General features: G+C 50.2%; 1 protein-coding gene across 1 annotated transcript in view; it reads left to right on the forward strand.

Moving 5' to 3' along the window:
* Nucleotides 1-3413: 3413 nt before the first annotated feature.
* LOC115466429 (zinc finger protein 510-like) overlaps nt 3414-19349 on the forward strand; it is a 35886-nt gene continuing 19950 nt past the window's right edge. The window contains exon 1 of the mRNA XM_030197648.1: nt 3414-3502. Coding sequence (XP_030053508.1) covers nt 3479-3502 — 24 coding nt within the window. The 5' untranslated portion in view covers nt 3414-3478. The remainder of the gene's footprint in view (nt 3503-19349) is intronic.

Genomic DNA, 19349 nt, shown 5'->3' on the forward strand with positions numbered 1-19349 from the left:
GAAACCAGGACAGACATTTCCCTTGTTTTCCCTCTGAATTCTGCAGTGCTGGGATGGATTCAGGCCCGGGATTTCCCTGTTCCTAGAAGATAATTAAGACACAAGAGGAGGCTGAACTTGTTCCTGAAGACCTCCGATAAATTCCCTCCTGTCCCTCTGAAGAGCTAGGACCGGGGGCCGGGGCTTGCAAGATTTCCAGTCTCAAGAGACAAATATTTTGCAGCTTTTCATCTAGGTATTTTCCACTGGCTGAACACAGCCCTGCAAACAATAAGCAAGAGAAAAGCAGCTGAGCAGAGCATGCCCAGTACTTTTCACCCTCCCACCTGCTGACATCATCCAGGGGTATCCCACCTCCTTAAGGTGGACCCAGGTCCAATACAGGAAAAATGGATCAGGAGAATTGATTTAGGGTACTAGTTATCAAAGTGGACTACTGTTAAGGCGCGTTATTTTACCCCTAACTTATGCTGGTCTAGCACAGGTCCAATTTTATACATTGAGACCTAATTACTAATAACTGGGGTTAACGTACAATAATATGTCTTAACCCCCGCCAGCAAAGGTAGCCAACGGCGACAGTAGGGGAGGGTGGTGGCGGCGGGAAGAGGGGGTCAAAAGGGTTTGTGCCGGGGGGGGTCAAAGGTAGTGGTGGTGGTGGTGGCATGGGGGGTCAAAATGGCAGGGGGAGGTTAAAAAAGGGGGGGTCAGCAGCGCCGGGGGTGGCTAAAATGTTCCCCCTCACCTCGGCATCTGGACCCCCCTCCCGCCGAAGTCTGGCTACGCCCCTGGTCCACAGAATCATCTACGGACTCACACCAGATTACATGACGGAACTTACATCGATCTACCATTAAGAAACGTGATGCGAACAGCAAGAACCTATCTAACCCTTCACTACCCCAATTGCAAAGGTATAAAATTCAAATCTTCACATGCCGCCAGTCTCTCGTTTATAGGCACACACCTTTGGACTTGCAAGCTAATTGCGCTAGAAGCCCTGTTTAGCATGCATTTGCATGCTACTTGCGCTGAGAGCCCTCGAGTGCGCTGTTTCAGGTGCTTGAGGGCTCTGATCATGGGTCGGCTGCAAACTCTGGCGCTAGTATGGCGTTAACAGCCTCTAGCACCAGAGTTTGCTTTTGATCATGAGGGCCAGAGTGTCCTCCCAGTTTCCTCCTCAGGTGAGTACTTCAGATCCTCCTGATATTCCCCTTCCAGCAAAGTTTTTAGATTCTGCAGCTACTAGCCTTGACTACCCAGAGGCCAGAGCCTCTTCCAGGGGATATGTTGGCTAGGGGCGTAGGCAGACAACAGATTGTGGGTGGGCCTAGGCAAGAAGTAGGTGGGCACCAAGTGTTCTCCCCCCCCCCCCCCCACCCCCCACCACTACCATGACCACCACCAAAAAAATATCTAAGCTGGCAGGAAAATGCTTCTTTCCACTTTGACAGTCTGCAAAGGCATGTGCTGAAAACTGAGCATGCGCAGGTTCCGGTATCGTTAAGAGTAGCGTTTTTGTTACCATTAGGCGGAAGTCTTTAGCTGGTGGAGCTTGGGATTCCCACCAGCTACCACTAAACGTATGCTACTGTTGGGTAGGCTTAAGCCCTAAGTAGGTGGGCCCTGGCCCACCTGTGGCTACACCACTGATGTTGGCCACTGCGTATCAAACCTAGCCTCAGTAAGCAAGATGTAACAAATTTACTTGTACTGGATAAAATCCCTCTGTGGCAAAGTATATCTAGCTTGAAAAACAACAAAGAGGATAATGCTTTCATGGATTAAAAGCTTGGTCAAAACATTTAAGACTTCAATTTTCCCCATCATCTGTAACTTCATCCAGCGGTCCTGGCAGGAAAGCTGGATTATATTTTAAAGGAGAAAACAGCCTCTAAACTAAGCAGTCAAAACCCTTCAAGATAATCCAATCGTGTGATTATACATTAGGATTCTTTCCCCGTTGCAAGGAATGGGATGTATCCCCCAGCCAGGGAAGACTATATAACAGGATAGGGCGAACCAACCCCTGCTCCAGCATTACCCAGGGTTTTGCTCCTGTCTGACCTGTTCCATTCAAGCACGGCTCTGAACTGCGCTGCTAAATAACCTTCTGATGTGACCTGATGTGTATGCTGTCTTTGAGTGAATGATCTCTGGATGACGTTTGATGTGTGTGTTGTTCTGTCCTATAGAAAATGGTGTTCTTTTACTTTTTGCCACATTTTTATGTTAAGTTTTATAATAATTATGTAAACTGCCTTGACTTGTGCAAAAAAGAAGCTATATATCAAATTAATAAATGATAGACAATAAACAATAATTAAAAAATGGGGGGAGCCCCCATACCACCTTATAAGAACGTAAGAATAGCCATACTGGGTCGGCCCAGTATCCTGTTTCCAACAGTGGCCAATCCAGGTCACAAGTACCTGGCAGAAACCCAAATTGTGGCAAAATTCCATGCTACCAATCCCAGGGCAAGCAGTAGCTTCCCCGTGTTTGTCTCAATAGCAGACAGTGGACTTTTCCTCCAAAAACTTGCCCAAACCTTTTTTAAACCCAGATACGCTAACCGCTGTTACCATATCCTCCAGCAACAAGTTCCAGAGCTTAACTATTCGAGTGACAAAATATTTTCTCCAATTTACAGATTGGCTTCATATTTTAATATTGAAGTTGTTCCATAGTGGTGTAAAGGCAGATCCGATCCATTTAATTTGAGCGACAGAATCCAATTCCAAAAAGGCTTTTTTTTTGTTTGTAGATAAAGTGATCACATTGTTTTCCTGTGGTAGCAAGTTTTGCATGAAGGGAATTCAGAGATTTTGAGTGTTAGAATAGGCATTTAATGTTCAAGTTTGCCAGGGGTGGGGATGGGGTGGAGTAAGTGAGGTTGTGAGGGGGAGGGGCCAAGTCAAAAATTGCCTTTGCCTACCTCTGGCTGAATATTGACCAGTTGTATTCTTCAGTGCCCCATACGAGTTGTATGAAATGCCTTCATAACAGCATAAATTCTGATTCTTTTATTATTATTATTATTATTTATTCATTAATCCTGCTTTGGTGCTACTGCTATACCTCTGAAATCGGCAGGAATGTTGCCTCTTTTTCTGTACCATTCTAAAAACGGACCTGATTGAGAACTGGGCTGGCCGCCCCTCGGCTATTTCTGGAGAGCCACCTTAAGTAGGCGGGGTCTTCCCAACACCTCAGTTGAGGAGCTTTGAGCATGCTCAGCTGTTTTTTCTTCCTGTAAAGAGCAGAAAAGAATCAGAAGAAAAGCAGGAACTTTCTGCCTCCTAGGTTTGGAAATCCTTGCATGCCCCAGTCCTACCTGTGCAGAAGGGGAGAGGAAGGGCTGGGACTCAGGAATCAGCAGTCTCTGCCTGTTTTTTTTTTATTTCCAGGAACAGAGAAATCCCCAGTCTAAATCCAGCAGAGCAACTGCAAAATTCAGAGGAAAAACAAGAGGGAAATGTCTACTGTGGCTTCTGATCAGGTAAGAAATTCTTTTCTCCTTCATGAATCACTTTTTGTTTCACCTACAGACACATGCAGTATCACTGCCATATAATGTGAGCAACTGCAAAGTGATGCATGTGGGAAAGAGGAACCTGAACTATAGCTACATGATACAAAGTTCCACGTTAGGAGTCACCGACCAAGAAAGGGATCTAGGTGTCGTCGTTGATGATACGTTGAAACCTTTTGCTCAGTGTGCTGCTGCGGCTAAGAAAGCAAATAGAATGTTCGGTATCATTAGGAAAGGAATGGAAAATAAAATTGAGGACGTTATAATGCCTTTGTATCTCTCCATGGTGCGACCTCATCTAAAATTCTGTGTGCAATTCTGGTCATCGCATCTCAAAAAATATATAGTGGAATTAGAAAAGGTACAGAGAAGGGTGATGAAAATGATAAAGGGGATGGGACGACTTCCCTATGAGGAAAGGATGAAGCGTCTAGGGCTCTTCAGCTTGGAGAAAAGACAGCTGAGGGGAGATATGACAGAGGTCTATAAAATAATGAGTGGTGTGGAAAGGGTAGATGTGAAGCGCCTGTTTACTGTGTCCAAAAATACTAGGGCTAGGGGGCATGCGATGAAGCTACAAAGTAGTAAATTTAAAACGAATCAGAGAAAAATTTTCATCACTCAACGTGTAATTAAACTCTGGAATTCGTTGCCAGAGAATGTGGTAAAGGCGGTTAGTTTAGCAGAGTTTTAAAAAGGTTTGGCCGGCTTCCTAAAGGAAAAGTCCATAGACTATTATTAAAATGGACTTGGGGGAAAACCCACTGCTTATTTCTGGGATAAGCAGCGTAAAATGTTTTGCACTTTCTTGAGATCTTGCCAGGTACTTGTGACCTGGATTGGCCACTGTTGGAAACAGGATGCTGGGCTTGATGGACCTTTGGTCTGTCCCAGTGTGACAATACTTATGCATTCTCACACACTCACTTATGCACATACGTTCCTTCTCTCATTCACACGTATACAGGAGCACAACCTGTTTCTCTTAAATACGTATACAAGTAGCAATAAATGTGCATATACCTTTTCACAAACATACACTCAAATCCATTCTCACACAAACATTCTGTCTTTGTACATACTTTCTTTGTTATTTCCCCAGCTGAGTCAACACTCTTCTCTTTCTGCCTTCAGATACCAACCCAGCAGCCTCTGTCAATCTCACCTTTCATTTATCATACACAGACCAATACTGGCGTGAAAAAAGGCCTATTCCCCTCCCCCCCCCCCCCCCCCCCCCGAAAATGGACATTCGGCAAAAATCAAAATCACCACGCGTCCATTTTGGGTCTCTGACCTTCCCACCAGCCATAGACCTAGCGGTAATGACCTACGTGTGTCAGATGCCACTTGGTGCACGTCTGCTACACGCGCCAGAAAATAAAAAAATATGCTTCAGATGTGCCAAAAATGAAATTACCGCTACATGGTAGTCGGGCGGTAAGTCCATTTTGGCTCACGTAGGCGCCTACGCGCCTTAGTAAAAGGGGCCCCAAATGAACCAGCACCTGGGGTTTCACCGGGCAATCTATACAAAATACTGAGCTGTCTTCCTGCTATAATCTAGTGGAGAGCTGATCTCTCTGACAGAGCCAGATAATAAAGCTTATTGCTCACATAGTTATAATGAAGGAAGGAGGGAGAGAATTATGGGTGTTATTTTTGCATTTAATTATATTTCTCCGAGGACAAGCAGGCTGCTTGTTCTCACATGTGGGATGGCGGCCCCAGGAACGGAGATTTTCCAGTTAAATCTAGAAAGCTTTGCGACAGCCAGCAGAGCGCGGGACGGATGCACTGCGCATGCGCGGCCATCTTCCCGCCTCAGTTTTCCTTTTTCCACGGTGGAGAGTGGTTGTGTGTCGGTCTCTCTCCCTCAGGCCCTAGGAAAGAGTTAGGCATCTTCACGTGCTTGTTTAGCGCTTTCTTTTTGTTTTCCGTTGCCTTTTTTGCCTTTTTCTTTTTTCCAGTGTAAAAAAAAAAGAAAAGAAAAACCCTCTTTTATCTTAGTTTTTTCCCCTATTAAGTTTCCTTTTGCTTCCGTTGCGGCCTTTTCGGGCCGCACGTCCACGGTACTCCTTTTTGTGCCCTCGGTTGGCACAATTGAGCCTTTTGATTTTGCCACCGCAATTTTTTCGCTGATGTCATCTAAGCCTTCCGGCGGCTTCAAGAAGTGTGCTCGGTGCCAGCGGTCGATCACGGGCACTGACCCGCACTCCTGGTGCATCCAGTGCCTTGGGCCTGACCATCGCCCAGACGCTTATAAGTTGTGTCTGAGTTTGAAAAAATTGACACAGGCATCGAGAAGAGCTCTTCAGGACTGTCTTTTCGGAGCTCCGACTGATTTCTCGGCATCAACATCGGTACCGAGGTCGGCGGCGGCGATATCGGCACCGGGGATGGCATCGACATCGGGAGCGCAGGTAATGGCTGTCCAGACATCACCTCAAGCTGGGAGTAGCAAGCCGACGAGTGGGTCTCCACCTGTCTCGAAAGCTCCTGCTGTGCAGGCCCACCGGGACCGACCACTATCGGACCCGACCCCAAGGAGGCGTGTGGATTCCACATCCTCCTCGTCGGTACCGAGGAGTACCGGTGACGTGCTTCGAGCGAAGGCGAAGAAGCATCGGCACCGGTCTCCTTCGAGGCACGGTACTGGGAACTCTGGGGCGTCGAAGGATTTGGCACCCGGAAAGCGTCGACGCCGGGAGGAGCACTCACCCTCCATACAAGAGGTGTCGGTGCGTCGATCTTCGGACAGCCCAGTACCGCCTCCCTGGCCTCCACAGATTCTGACACCGACTTCTGTACCAGCCCCCCAGCCTTCCTTGACAACGACTCTGAAGGAGAGCATCCGAGCCATTCTTCCAGGCCTTCTGGAAGGGCTGCTGCGTCTGCCTGCCTCGGTACCGGGGGTGCTTGCGCCCTCGGTACCGTTGCTGGAAGCAGCAGCGGGCTCCGTGCCTGTGGTGAGGTCCCCGACGCCGGTACCGCTTGCGGCATCGGCTTTGGCTGCCACCCAGGTAGACTCCTCGTTGACATCATTGAAGGGAGCTTCATTACCGCCGGCATGGGAGTCGACTTCTCAGCATCGCCATCGGGGACATGGTTCCTCGGCATCGAGACGGGCCCAGTTTCGGACTGCAGTTCGAGAACGCTTGTCCGATACCGAGGAGGATGCCTCCTGGGATGAAGGGGAAAATCCCAGATATTTCTCTTCCGAGGAGTCATGTGGTCTTCCTTCTGATCCCACTCCTTCACCTGAGAGGAAGCTTTCTCCGCTGGAGAGTCTGTCCTTCTCGTCATTTGTCCGGGAAATGTCTGTGGGCATTCCTTTCCCTGTGGTAACTGAGGATGAGCCCAGGACTGAGATGCTCGAGGTCCTTGACTATCCTTCGCCACCTAAGGAGTCATCCACTGTCCCTCTGCATAATGTCCTTAAGGAGACATTGCTGAGGAACTGGATGAAACCGTTAACTAATCCCACCATTCCCAAGAAAGCGGAGTCCCAGTATCGAATCCACGGAGAACCTGAGTTGATGAGGTCGCAGTTACCTCATGACTCTATGGTTGTGGATTCCGCTCTCAAGAGAGCCAGGAGTACTAGAGATTTCGCCTCGGCGCCCCCGGGGCGAGAAGCTAGGACTTTAGACTCTTTTGGGAGGAAGGCCTACCAGTCCTCTATGCTCGTCTCCAAAATTCAGTCCTACCAGCTCTACACGAGCATTCACATGCAGAACAATGTAAAGCAACTGGCGGACTTGGTGGACAAGCTCCCTCCGGAGCACGCCAGGCCTTTTCAGGAGGTGGTCAGGCAGCTGAAGGTGTGTTGTAAATTCCTATCCAGGGGTGCTTATGACACTTTTGATGTTGCATCCAGATCCGCTGCTGAAGGTATAGTGATGCGCAGACTGTCATGGCTGCGTGCCTCTCACCTGGACAACCGGGCCTAGCAGCAGCTTGAGGATGTTCCTTGCTGGGCGGATAATATTTTTGGCGAGAAGGTCGAGCAGGTGGTAGAGCAGCTCCACCAGCGGGAAACCGCCCTCGACAAACTCTCCCATCGGGCGCCTTCAGCATCTACCTCAACAGGTAGACGTTTTTTCAGGGGAAGGAGGAATGCTCCCTATGCTTACAATAAGCGTAGGTACAATCCACCTTCCCGACAGCCTTCCCAGGCTCAGCCCCAGCGCGCTCGTTTGCGTCAACAGCGTGCGCCCAGACAGGCCCCTGCAGCTCCCCAGCAAAAGCAAGGGACGGGCTTTTGACTGGCTCCAGCTGAGCATAGCCGCCATAAAAGTACCTGTGCCGGACGATCTGCCAGTCGGTGGGAGGTTAAAAGTTTTTCACCACAGGTGGCCTCTCATAACCTCCAACCAGTGGGTTCTTCAAATAGTCTGGTTAGGGTACTCCCTCAATTTGATCTCCAGACCTCCAAATTGTCCACCAGGAGCTCAGTCCTTCAGCTTCCAGCACAGGCAGGTACTTGCAGAGGAACTCTCCGCCCTTCTCAGTGCCAATGCGGTCGAGCCCGTTCCACCAGGGCAAGAAGGGCTGGGATTCTATTCCAGGTACTTCCTTGTGCAGAAGAAAACAGGGGGGATGCGTCCCATCCTAGACCTAAGGGCCCTGAACAAATATCTGGTCTGAGAAAAGTTCAGGATGCTTTCCCTGGGCACCCTTCTTCCCATGATTCAGAAAAACAATTGGCTATGCTCTCTGGACTTAAAGGATGCTTACACTCACATTCTGATACTTCCAGCTCTCAGGAAGTATCTTCGATTCCATCTGGGAACACAGCACTTCCAGTATTGTGTTCTACCCTTTGGTCTCGCGTCTGCACCCAGGGTTTTACAAAATGCCTAGCAATAGTTGCAGCATCGCTACACAGACTGGGAGTACATGTGTTCCCTTATCTTGACGATTGGCTAGTGAACAACACCTCCGAGGCAGGAGCTCTACAGTCCATTCAGATGACTATTCGACTCTTGGAGCTACTAGGGTTTGTCATAAATTACCCAAAGTCCCACCTTCTTCTAGTTCAACAACTAGAATTCATAGGAGCTCTGCTGGACTCTCAGACAGCTCGGGCCTGTCTTCCCGAGATGAGGGCAGACAACCTTCTGTCTCTCGTTTCCATGGCCAGAGCATCTCAGCAGATCACAGCTCGGCAGATGTTGAGACTGCTAGGCCATATAGCCTCCACAGTTCATGTGATGCCCATGGCACACCTTCACATGAGATCTGCTCAATGGACCCTAGCTTCCCAGTGGTATCAAGCTGCGGGGAATCTAGAGGATGTGATCCAGCTGTCCACTGCATTTTACAATTCCCTTCAGTGGTGGACAATTCGATCCAATTTGACCTTGGGACGACCATTCCAAATTCCTCAGCCTCAAAAAGTGCTGATCACAGATGCATCTCTCCTGGGTTGGGGAGAGCAAGTAGATGGGCTCCACATTCAGGGAGCCTGGTCTCTCCAAGAATCAGGTCTTCAGATCAACCTCCTGGAGTTGTGAGCGATCTGGAACGCTCTAAAGACTTTCAGAGATCGGCTGTCCAATCAAATTATTCAAATTCAGACAGACAACCAGGTTGCCATGTACTGCATCAACAAGCAGGGAGGCACCGGTTCTCGCCCCCTGTGTCAGGAAGCCATCCAGATGTGGCTTTGGGCTCGCCGTCATGGCATGTTTCTCCAAGCCACGTATCTGGCAGGCGTAAACAACAGTCTGGCTGACAGGTTAAGCAGAATAATGCAACCTCACGAGTGGTCGCTCAACTCGGGCGTGGTACGCAAGATCGTCCGGGAGTGGGGCACCCCCTTTAATTAGATTGTAAGCTCTGTCGAGCAGGGACTGTCTCTTCATGTTCAAGTGTACAGCGCTGCGTACGTCTAGTAGCGCTATAGAAATGATAAGTAGTAGTATCTTTTTGCCACTCAGATCAATCACAAGGTCCCTCAGTTCTGTTCCAGACTTCAGGCCCACGACAGACTAGCGTTGGATGCTTTTCTCCTTCATTGGGGGAAGGGCCTTCTGTATGCGTATCCTCCCATACCTCTGGTGGGAAGACTTTGCTGAAACTCCAGCAAGACCGTGGAACCATGATTCTGATTGCCCTTTTGGCCACGTCACATTTGGTTCCCTCTTCTTCTGGAGTTGTCCTCCGAAGAACCATGGAGATTGGAGTGTTTTCCAACCCTCATCACTCAGAACGAAGGAGCGCTTCTGCATCCCAACCTCCAGTCTCTGGCCCTCACGGCCTGGATGTTGAGAGCGTAGACTTCTGCTCCTTAGGTCTTTCTGAGAGTGTCTCCCGTGTCTTGCTTGCTTCCAGGAAAGATTCCACGAAGAGGTGTTACTCTTTCAAATGGAGGAGGTTTGCCGTCTGGTGTGATAGCAAGGCCCTAGATCCTCGCTTTTGTCCTACACAGACCCTGCTTGAATACCTTCTACACTTGTCAGAGGCTGGTCTCAAGACTAACTCTGTAAGAGTTCATCTTAGTGCAATTAGTGTTTTTCATTATTGTGTGGAGGGTAAACCTATCTCTGGACAGCCTTTAGTTGTTCGCTTCATGAGAGGTTTGCTTTTGTCAAAGCCCCCTGTCAAATCTCCACTAGTGTCATGGGATCTCAACGTTGTCCTCACCCAGCTGATGAAACCTCCTTTTGAGCCACTGGATTCCTGCCACCTGAAGTATTTGACTTGGAAGGTCATTTTCTTGGTGGCTGTTACTTCAGCTCATAGAGTCAGTGAGCTTCACGCCTTAGTAGCCCAATCTCCCTATACTAAATTTCATCATAACAGAGTAGTCCTCCATACGTACCCTAAGTTCTAGCCAAAGGTGGTGTCGGAGTTCCATCTGAACCAGTCAATTGTCTTGCCAACATTTTCCCCGTCCTCATACCCGCCCTGCTGAACGTCAGTTGTATACATTGGACTGCAAGAGAGCATTGGCCTTCTGTGTGGAGCGGACAAGCCCCTTCAGACAGTCCGCCCAAATGTTTGTTTCTTTCGATCCCAACAGAAAGATAGTCGCTGTTGGGAAATGCACCATTTCCAGTTGGCTAGCAGATTTCATTTCCTTCTCTTATGCCCAGGCTGGGCTGACTCTTGAGGGTCATGTCACGGCTCATAGTGTTCGAGCCATGGCAGTGTCAGTGACCCACTTGAAGTCAGCCACTATATAGAAGAGATTTGCACGGCTGCGACGTGGTCATCAGTCCACACATTCACCTCTCATTACTGCCTTCAGCAGGATTCCCAACGCGACAGTCGGTTTGGGCAGTTGGTGCTCCAGAATCTGTTCGGGGTTTAGAATCCAACTCCACACCCCCAGGCCCATTTTTTGTTCTGTTCCAGGCTGCACTCTCAGTTAGATGTTTCTTCGTAGATCAATCTTTGTTATGTCCTCGCCGTTGCGAGGCCCAATTGACCTTCTTTGTTGTTTTGAGTGAGCCTGGGGGCTAGGGATACCCCATATGTGAGAACAAGCAGCCTGCTTGTCCTCGGAGAAAGCGAAGATACTTACCTGTAGCAGGTATTCTCCGAGGACAGCAGGCTGATTGTTCTCACCAACCCGCCCTCCTCCCCTTTGGAGTTGTTGTTTTTATTCTTTATTTGCTTTTGATATAACTGAGGCGGGAACGGACACGCTCGGGCGGGAAGATGGCCGCGCATGCGCAGTGGGTCCGTCCCGCACTATGCTTGCTGTCGCAAAGCTTTCTAGATTTTACTGGAAAAGCTCCGTTCCTGGGGCCGCCGTGGATGCCGACCCACATGTGAGAACAATCAGCCTGCTGTCCTCAGAGAATACCTACTACAGATAAGTATCTTCGCTTTATGAGAGATGGCAATCACTCTTAAGTTGCTGTTATATTTTAGCAAAGATGTTTGTCTACAAGAAAGTTAAATCTCAGACCCCCAGGTGGGGTCAGGTGGCGCAGAGTGAGTCAGATGGGGGTGGGGAATGACATGACAGGGTGGGATCAGGTGGGGTGGTGCCTTCCCATGGCAATTTATTTTGAACCAGAAAAATTATCATCTTCACTTCACTTCACTTCTCTCTCCTCTACTTTTTCAGTCCAGCCATCCTCACCTTCCTTTCTTCCCCCCACCTCCCAACGTTTTCCATTTTAGCATGTCCCTTTCTCTCCCCCTCCCCCCTTTCCAGCCCAGCCATCTCCACCTCTTTCTTACCCCTTCCAGCTGAGCATCTTATACTCTCCCCTTCCTTAGGGGGTCTTTTAGTAAGCCGTAGTAGCATTTTTAGCTCGCAGTAGAAATCAGCTGGCGGTAAATGCCGAGACAATGCTCCTAGAAAAGTAATGGGCATCTCGGTGTTTACCGCCAGCTGATTTCTACTGTGAGCTAAAAATGCTACCCCTCCCCCTTCCAGTGCAGCCATCTGTCCCTCTCTCTCCCCCTCCAACCTTTTCCAGTTCAGCATCTCCACTTCTCTCTCCCCTACTCCCCTCCTTCTGACATACACTTCCTGTTGCAGTTGGGGTAGGTCCTGGCCTAGATGCACTTCCAATGTTGCCACCGCAGGAAAGAAGCCAAGAGCCGCAAAGGGAAGTTTGAGGGGAGGGGCTGATGCTGGTGGCAGGTGGTAACAATAGGCGAGACGGGCATGGATATGCGAAATTACGCTACGATACCTTTGTCCCCATTGCCAAAATCAGGGGCAATCCTTGAAATTCCTAGACATCTGGTAACCCTATTCTCTCCCCTGCCCTCCCCTCCATGTCCAGCGATTCTCCTCATCCCTGCCCTCCTCTCCATGTCCATCAATTCTTCCCTCTCCTCCCCTCCATGTCCAGCGATTTTTTTTTCTTCCCTGCCCTCCCATCTGTGTCCCGCGATTCTCTCCTCTACTGTCCTCCCATCCCATCCATGTCCATCAATTCTCCTCTGCCCTGCCCTCTCCTCCCCTTCCCTTCCTCCCTTCCTCCCCTCGATGTCCACGATTCTCTCTTCCCCTCGATTTGTACCTGAATGTTCTCTGGCTGGCTGGCGCTGGCTTCCGTTCCGTTCGTAACATCCATCTTGACGTCAGCTCACCTCCAGCGTTTCCTTCCCTCTCACTGTTCCGCCTTCTGACGTCAATACATTTTGACATGAGGGCAGGGCAGTGAGGAGGAATGGAACGCTGGAAGCTGGCTGACGTCATCAGATGTTATGAACCCAGGCAGCCAGACAGCGATGGAACGTTGGAGGTGCAAATTATTATATAGGATATTTCTATTAAATGGTTTATATACCTGAAGCCAATCCATGCAGTATATGGAATATAAAGGTACATAGCTTGAATGAGATCCTGGCTTTAATGTGGAGCCAATGTAATCTACATAGTATCATAGTAGATGATGGCAGAGAAAGACCTGTACAGTCCATCCAGTCTGCCCAACAAGATAAACTCATATGTGCTACTTTATGTGTATACCTGACCTTGATTTGTATCTGCCATTTTCAGGGCACAGACCGTAGAAGTCTGCCCAGTACTAGCCCCGCCTCCCAACCACTAGCCCCGCCTCCTAACCACCGGTGCTGCCACCCAATCTCCGCTAAGCTTCTGAGGATCCATTTCTTTTGGACAAGATTCCTTTATACTTATCCCACGCATTTTTGAATTCTGTTACCATTTTCATCTCCACCACCTCCTGCGGGAGGGCATTCCATGTATCCACCACTCTCTCCGTGAAAAAATACTTCCTGACATTTTTCTTGAGTCTGCCCCCCTTCAATCTCATTTCATGTCCTCTAGTTCTACCGCCCTCCCATCTCCGGAAAAGGTTTGTTTGCGGATTAATACCTTTCAAATATTTGAATGTCTGTATCATATCACCCCTGTTTCTCCTTTCCTCCAGGGTATACATGTTCAGGTCAGCAAGTCTCTCCTCATACGTCTTGTAATGCAAATCCTATACCATTTTTGTAGCTTTTCTTTGCACCGCTTCAATTCCTTTTACATCCTTAGCAAGATACGGCCTCCAAAACTGAACACAATACTCCAGGTGGGGCCTCACCAACAATTTGTACAGGGGCATCAACACCTCCTTTCTTCTGCTGGTCACACCTCTCTCTATAAAGGAGTGGTTCACGCAAAACTGGGTACTTAAAAAAAAAAAAAGTAAATCAAGCAGCTCTGTTTTGTACAGTTTGGAGTCTTTATTAGACCTGCTCCTTACAACCTGAGTAGATAGCGTTACAGTAATCCAACTGTGAGAGAACTAGAGATTGAACCAGTAGGTAGGTCTAAGGCAGTGTTTCCCAAGTCCGGTCCTGGAGTACCTCTTGCCAGTCAGGTTTTCAGGATATCCACAATGACTATGCATGAACTTTATTTGCATACACTGCCTTCATTATATACAAATCTCTTTTATGCATATTCATTGCGGTCCACAATGAATGTGCATGAAAGAGATTGGCATATAATGGAGGCAGTTTATTCAGATAAAGTTCATGCTTCCATTTCATCATGCTGATCAATCCATAGACTGGTGGGTTGTGTCCATCTACCAGCAGGTGGAGATAGAGAGCAATCCTTTTGCCTCCCTATATGTGGTCATGTGCTGCCGGAAACTCCCCAGTATGTTCTCTATCTCAGCAGGTGGTGGTCACACACAGCAGCAGCTCTGGCTAGGCCTCCAAGCCTAATTTTTAGGTTTTGTTGAGTGCCTGGGGTTGAGGGCTCTTCTTGAGCAAGTGCAAACCTGGTGGTGCCAGGTCCCTCCTTTTCTCCCCCCTCCCGCTGGCTCCGTTTAAAAAAAAAAAAAAATTTTTGGACGTCTTTAAAGGCGTTTATTTCGACGTTTATTTAAACGTTTATTGCAGCTACTCACTGGGACACCAGTTCGTTACAGCTCGGAGCGGAAAGCAGGTAATTTTTACCTTTTTATAGCGGGCAGGGGGTTCCCCGATTGTTCTCCACATGGCCTATGGCGTCGGAGGGCGAGGGCGTAAGGATTCGCTCCCCGGATCGCGTTGGCGCTTCTAGAGGGGATGCGGGGGTCTTAAAGTCTGATTCGCCCTTGTTGGTTGGCAGTTTGGAGGCCGATGAGTGTCCCGGTTCTTCCTCCGGTGTGGCGGTTTTTCCCGCCATAAACGCCCATCCCCCGCTGCTCGCCTCCGCCATCTTGGCCGGTCACGCTGCTCGGAGGGCTTCTTCTTGGGCCGCCCTTGAGGTGGGAGACGTTCATGCCATGAACGCCCTTGGTTTGGGCGACGGCAAAAAAGCGGCTAATTTTCAGCGCCGTTCTTCCCGCACGGCTCCTTCGCGGAGTGTCGCGCCGGACGCCATCTTGGATGCGCAGCATGTCTCTCCCCCGCTCTTGCGAGCGCCGGTTGAGGGTGCGTCTAGGGCTGTGGCCCAGGCTGCGGAAGTGCACAGTCTGGGGGGTTTCTCCCCCGAGTTTATTTTGCTGCTGCATCAGGCCTTCCTTATGCAAAACGCTGCCCCTGCTCCCTCGTCTGTTAAAGAGGTTGAGGCCCCCAGAAGTAAACGCCCTCGGGTGGATCCCCAGGCCTTGGAGGACTTTGTATCCTCCGATGTAGATGAGGGCAGCGTATCTGAGTTCTCCCAACGGTCCTTTGGGGATTCCTTGGAGGAGACGGATCCCCGCTCGGATGGAGCGGATGACCCCTCTGCAGCGCGGATCTTTTGCTCAGAGGATTTGCCCAACCTGTTAGTGCAGGCCATGAGCATTGTGAAGATTTCCTCTCCGGAGGACGTCTCTCCCTCAGCACCTGTTGGCTCCGCCATTATGCTGGGGACGAAGCGCCCGCCTAGAACCTTCCATGTGCATGAGGCCACGCGCACCTTGATCTCAGCTCAATGGGATGTCCCGGAAGCGAGCCTTAAAGTGGCTAGGGCTATGTCCCGCCTCTATCCTTTGCCTGAAAGTGAACGAGAGGCCTTTCTGTGGCCTACCGTGGATTCTTTAATCACTGCGGTGACTAAGAAAACGGCGTTGCCGGTGGAAGGTGGCACGGCCCTAAAGGACACCCAAGACAGAAAATTGGAGGCGGCCTTAAGGTCGTCCTTTGAGGCGGCTGCCTTAGGTTTGCAGGCCTCAGTGTGCGGCTCCTATGTGGCCAGGGCGTGCCTGACTATTGTGCAGCGGGCTTCCCCCTCGGATTCTTCCTTGAGGGCTGATTGGCCGGCCCTGGAATCGGGCTTGGCCTATTTGGCAGACTTGCTGTATGATGTCTTGAGAGCCTCGGCTAAAGGTATGGCTCAGACAGTCTCTGCGCGGCGGTGGCTTTGGCTGAAGCATTGGTCTGCTGACCACGCCTCTAAATCCCGCCTGGCTAAATTGCCTTTTAAAGGCAAGCTGCTCTTTGGGGTCGAGCTGGACAAAATTGTGACCGATCTCGGCACGTCTAAGGGCAAGAGGTTACCAGAGGTCAGGGCTCGGGCCAGTGCTCGCCCCGGTACCTCCAGAGGACGGTTTCAGGAAGCCCGTCGGTACCGCCCGGGCAGGTCGGGCTCCTCTGCCCCCTCTTCCTTCAGGAGGAACTTCTCCCCCAAGCAGCATTCCTTTCGCAGAGACCGCCGTCCCGGAGGTGCTCCTTCCGGTCCTCCCCCAGGGTCTCGTACCCAATGACGGGGCCTTGGTCCACGGCCCAGTGCAGATTGGAGGACGGCTGTCCTCGTTTCTGGGCGAGTGGACCAGAGTAACTTCAGACGCTTGGGTGCTGGAAGTCATCAGAGACGGCTACAAGCTAGAGTTCTGCCGACCCTTAAGAGACGGGTTTGTACTCTCTCCCTGCAAGTCTCCGGTCAAAGCTGTGGCAGTGCAGCAGACTTTAAACAATCTTATCCGCCTGGGCGCGGTCGTTCCGGTGCCAGTAAATCAGCTTGGCAAGGGACGTTACTCCATTTACTTTGTGGTGCCAAAGAAAGGAGGTTCTGTACGGCCTATCCTCGACCTCAAAGGGGTCAATCGGGCCTTGAAAGTTCGGCACTTTCGCATGGAGACTCTCCGCTTTGTTATAGCGGCAGTGAAGGCAGGGGAGTTCCTGGCATCCTTGGACATCAAGGAAGCGTACTTGCATATTCCCATCTGGCCTCCTCATCAACGCTTTCTGCGTTTTGCAGTTCTGGGCCGACACTTCCAGTTCAGAGCCCTCCCGTTCGGGTTGGCTACTGCTCCGCGGACCTTCTCCAAAGTAATGGTGGTCATCGCGGCCTTCCTGAGAAAGGAAGGAATACAAGTCCATCCTTATCTGGACGACTGGTTGATCCGAGCCCCTTCTTATGCAGAGTGCGGCAAAGCTGTGGACCGGGTGGTTGCTCTTTTGAGCTCCCTGGGGTGGATCATCAACTGGGAGAAAAGCCAGCTGCGCCCGACTCAGTCCCTGGAGTATCTGGGAGTTCGTTTTGACACCCAAGAGGGCAGAGTGTTCCTGCCGGACAATTGTCAAGCTTCAGGCTCAGATGGACAAGTTCCTAGTAGCCTCTCCCCTTCGGGCTTGGGACTATGTGCAGCTGTTGGGCTCTATGACGGCCACGATGGAAGTAGTGCCCTGGGCCAGGGCTCATATGAGACCACTACAACACTCGCTGCTACAGCGCTGGACTCCGGTGTCGGAGGATTATGCTGTGCGCCTTCCCTTGGATCCAGCAGTGCGCAAGGCGCTGAGCTGGTGGCTGAAGACAGACAAGTTGTCTGCAGGAATGCCTCTTGTGACCCCGGAGTGGATTGTGGTCACGACGGACGCCTCTTTGTTGGGCTGGGGAGCCCACTGCTTGGGAAGGACAGCGCAGGGGCTTTGGTCTCCTGCAGAGGCAAAGTGGTCTATCAACCTCCTGGAACTCAGAGCCATTCGGTTGGCGCTTTTGGAGTTCCTCCCGGTACTGGCGCTGAAACCATTACGGGTCCTGTCGGACAATGCCACGGCTGTGGCCTATGTCAACCGCCAGGGAGGTACCAAGAGCGCCCCTCTAGCCAAGGAGGCTATGAATATATGCCAGTGGGCGGAAGCGAACCTGGAACAGCTGTCAGCGGCCCACATTGCCGGAGTCATGAATGTCAAGGCGGGGGAGAGACATAAAGAGACTGACCCCATTCATATTATATATTGTATATTCTAATTATCCAATTGGGTTGTGGTCTTTCTATCCATTGGGCTCCTGAGATAGTTTCTTTTCATGCCCTCCAATCACGTTCACATGGATAATCCAACAAAAGGTTACACCACTGATTTTGCTCCACCAGGTAGCCCATCCAATGGCTGACCGGGGGTGCACCTGCTTAGCTTCCTGCTTTTCTCCTGTGACATACACCTTCACCACTTGTGTGGCCCTGCATAGAGAGAGCTTAACTTGCCATTTATCTAATCTGGGATACACACCTCCACCAGGCATTTGCCTCCAGGGTGGGGGAGAGACATAAAGAGACTGACCCCATTCATATTATATATTATATAATGTATATTGTAATTATCCAATTGGGTTGGGGTCTTTCTCTCCATTGGGCTCTTGAGATAGTTTCTTTTCATGCCCTCCAATCATGTTCACATGGATAATCCAACAAAAGGTTACACCACTGATTTTGCTCCACCAGGTACCCCAACCAATAGCTGACCAGGGGTCACCTGCTTAGCTTCCTGCTTTTCTCCTGTGACATACACCTTCACCACTTGTGTGGCCCTGCATAGAGAGAGCTTAACTTGCCATTTATCTAATCTGGGATACACACCTCCACCAGGCATTTGCCTCCAGGGTGGGGGAGAGACATAAAGAGACTGACCCCATTCATATTATATATTATATAATGTATATTGTAATTATCCAATTGGGTTGGGGTCTTTCTCTCCATTGGGGTCTTGAGATAGTTTCTTTTCATGCCCTCCAATCATGTTCACATGGATAATCCAACAAAAGGTTACACCACTGATTTTGTTACACCAGTGATTTTGCTCCACCAGGTACCCCATCCAATGGTTGACCAGGGGTCACCTGCTTAGCTTCCTGCTTTTCTCCTGTGACATACACCTTCACCACTTGTGTGGCCCCACATAGATAGAGCTTAACTTGCCATTTATCTAATCTGGGATACACACCTCCACCAGGCATTTGCCTCCAGGGTGGGGGAGAGACATAAAGAGACTGACCCCATTCATATTATATATTGTATATTCTAATTATCCAATTGGGTTGCGGTCTTTCTCCGAGGACAAGCAGGCTGCTTGTTCTCACTGATGGGTGACGTCCACGGCAGCCCCTCCAATCGGAAACTTCACTAGCAAAGTCCTTTGCTAGCCCTCGCGCGCCCGCGCGCACCGCGCATGCGCGGCCGTCTTCCCGCCCGAAACCGGCTCGAGCCGGCCAGTCTTCTTTTGTCCGCACTCGGTACGGTCGTGTTTTCGCCGTGTCGAGCCCCGGAAAGTCGACCTCGCGCGTCCAATTTGTTTGAACGTGTTTTTTTCCTTCGGGAAAGCTTTGTCCTAGTCGGGAAGTGCTCCGGAAACCCCCCGCCGGGTTTCGTGTAAATCCTCCCCGTACTTCCAGCTTTTTTGCCCCGGTAAGTTTTCTTTCGTCGTCGGGGTAGGCCTCTTTTCGGCCTCGGTCGAGATTTTTTCTCCCTCTAAATTTGGTGCTTCAAATTTCGCCATTTCGGCTTTTGATTTCGCCGGCGTGATTTTTCCGCCCATGACATCGAAGCCTTCCAGCGGCTTCAAGAAGTGCACCCAGTGCGCCCGGGTTATCTCGCTCACTGATCGACACTCGTCGTGTCTTCAGTGTCTGGGGGCCGAGCACCGCCCTCAGAACTGCAGTCTGTGTTCCCTGCTTCAAAGGCGGACT

The sequence above is a fragment of the Microcaecilia unicolor genome, chromosome 3 (assembly GCF_901765095.1).
Source record: "Microcaecilia unicolor chromosome 3, aMicUni1.1, whole genome shotgun sequence".
NCBI lineage: Eukaryota > Metazoa > Chordata > Amphibia > Gymnophiona > Siphonopidae > Microcaecilia > Microcaecilia unicolor.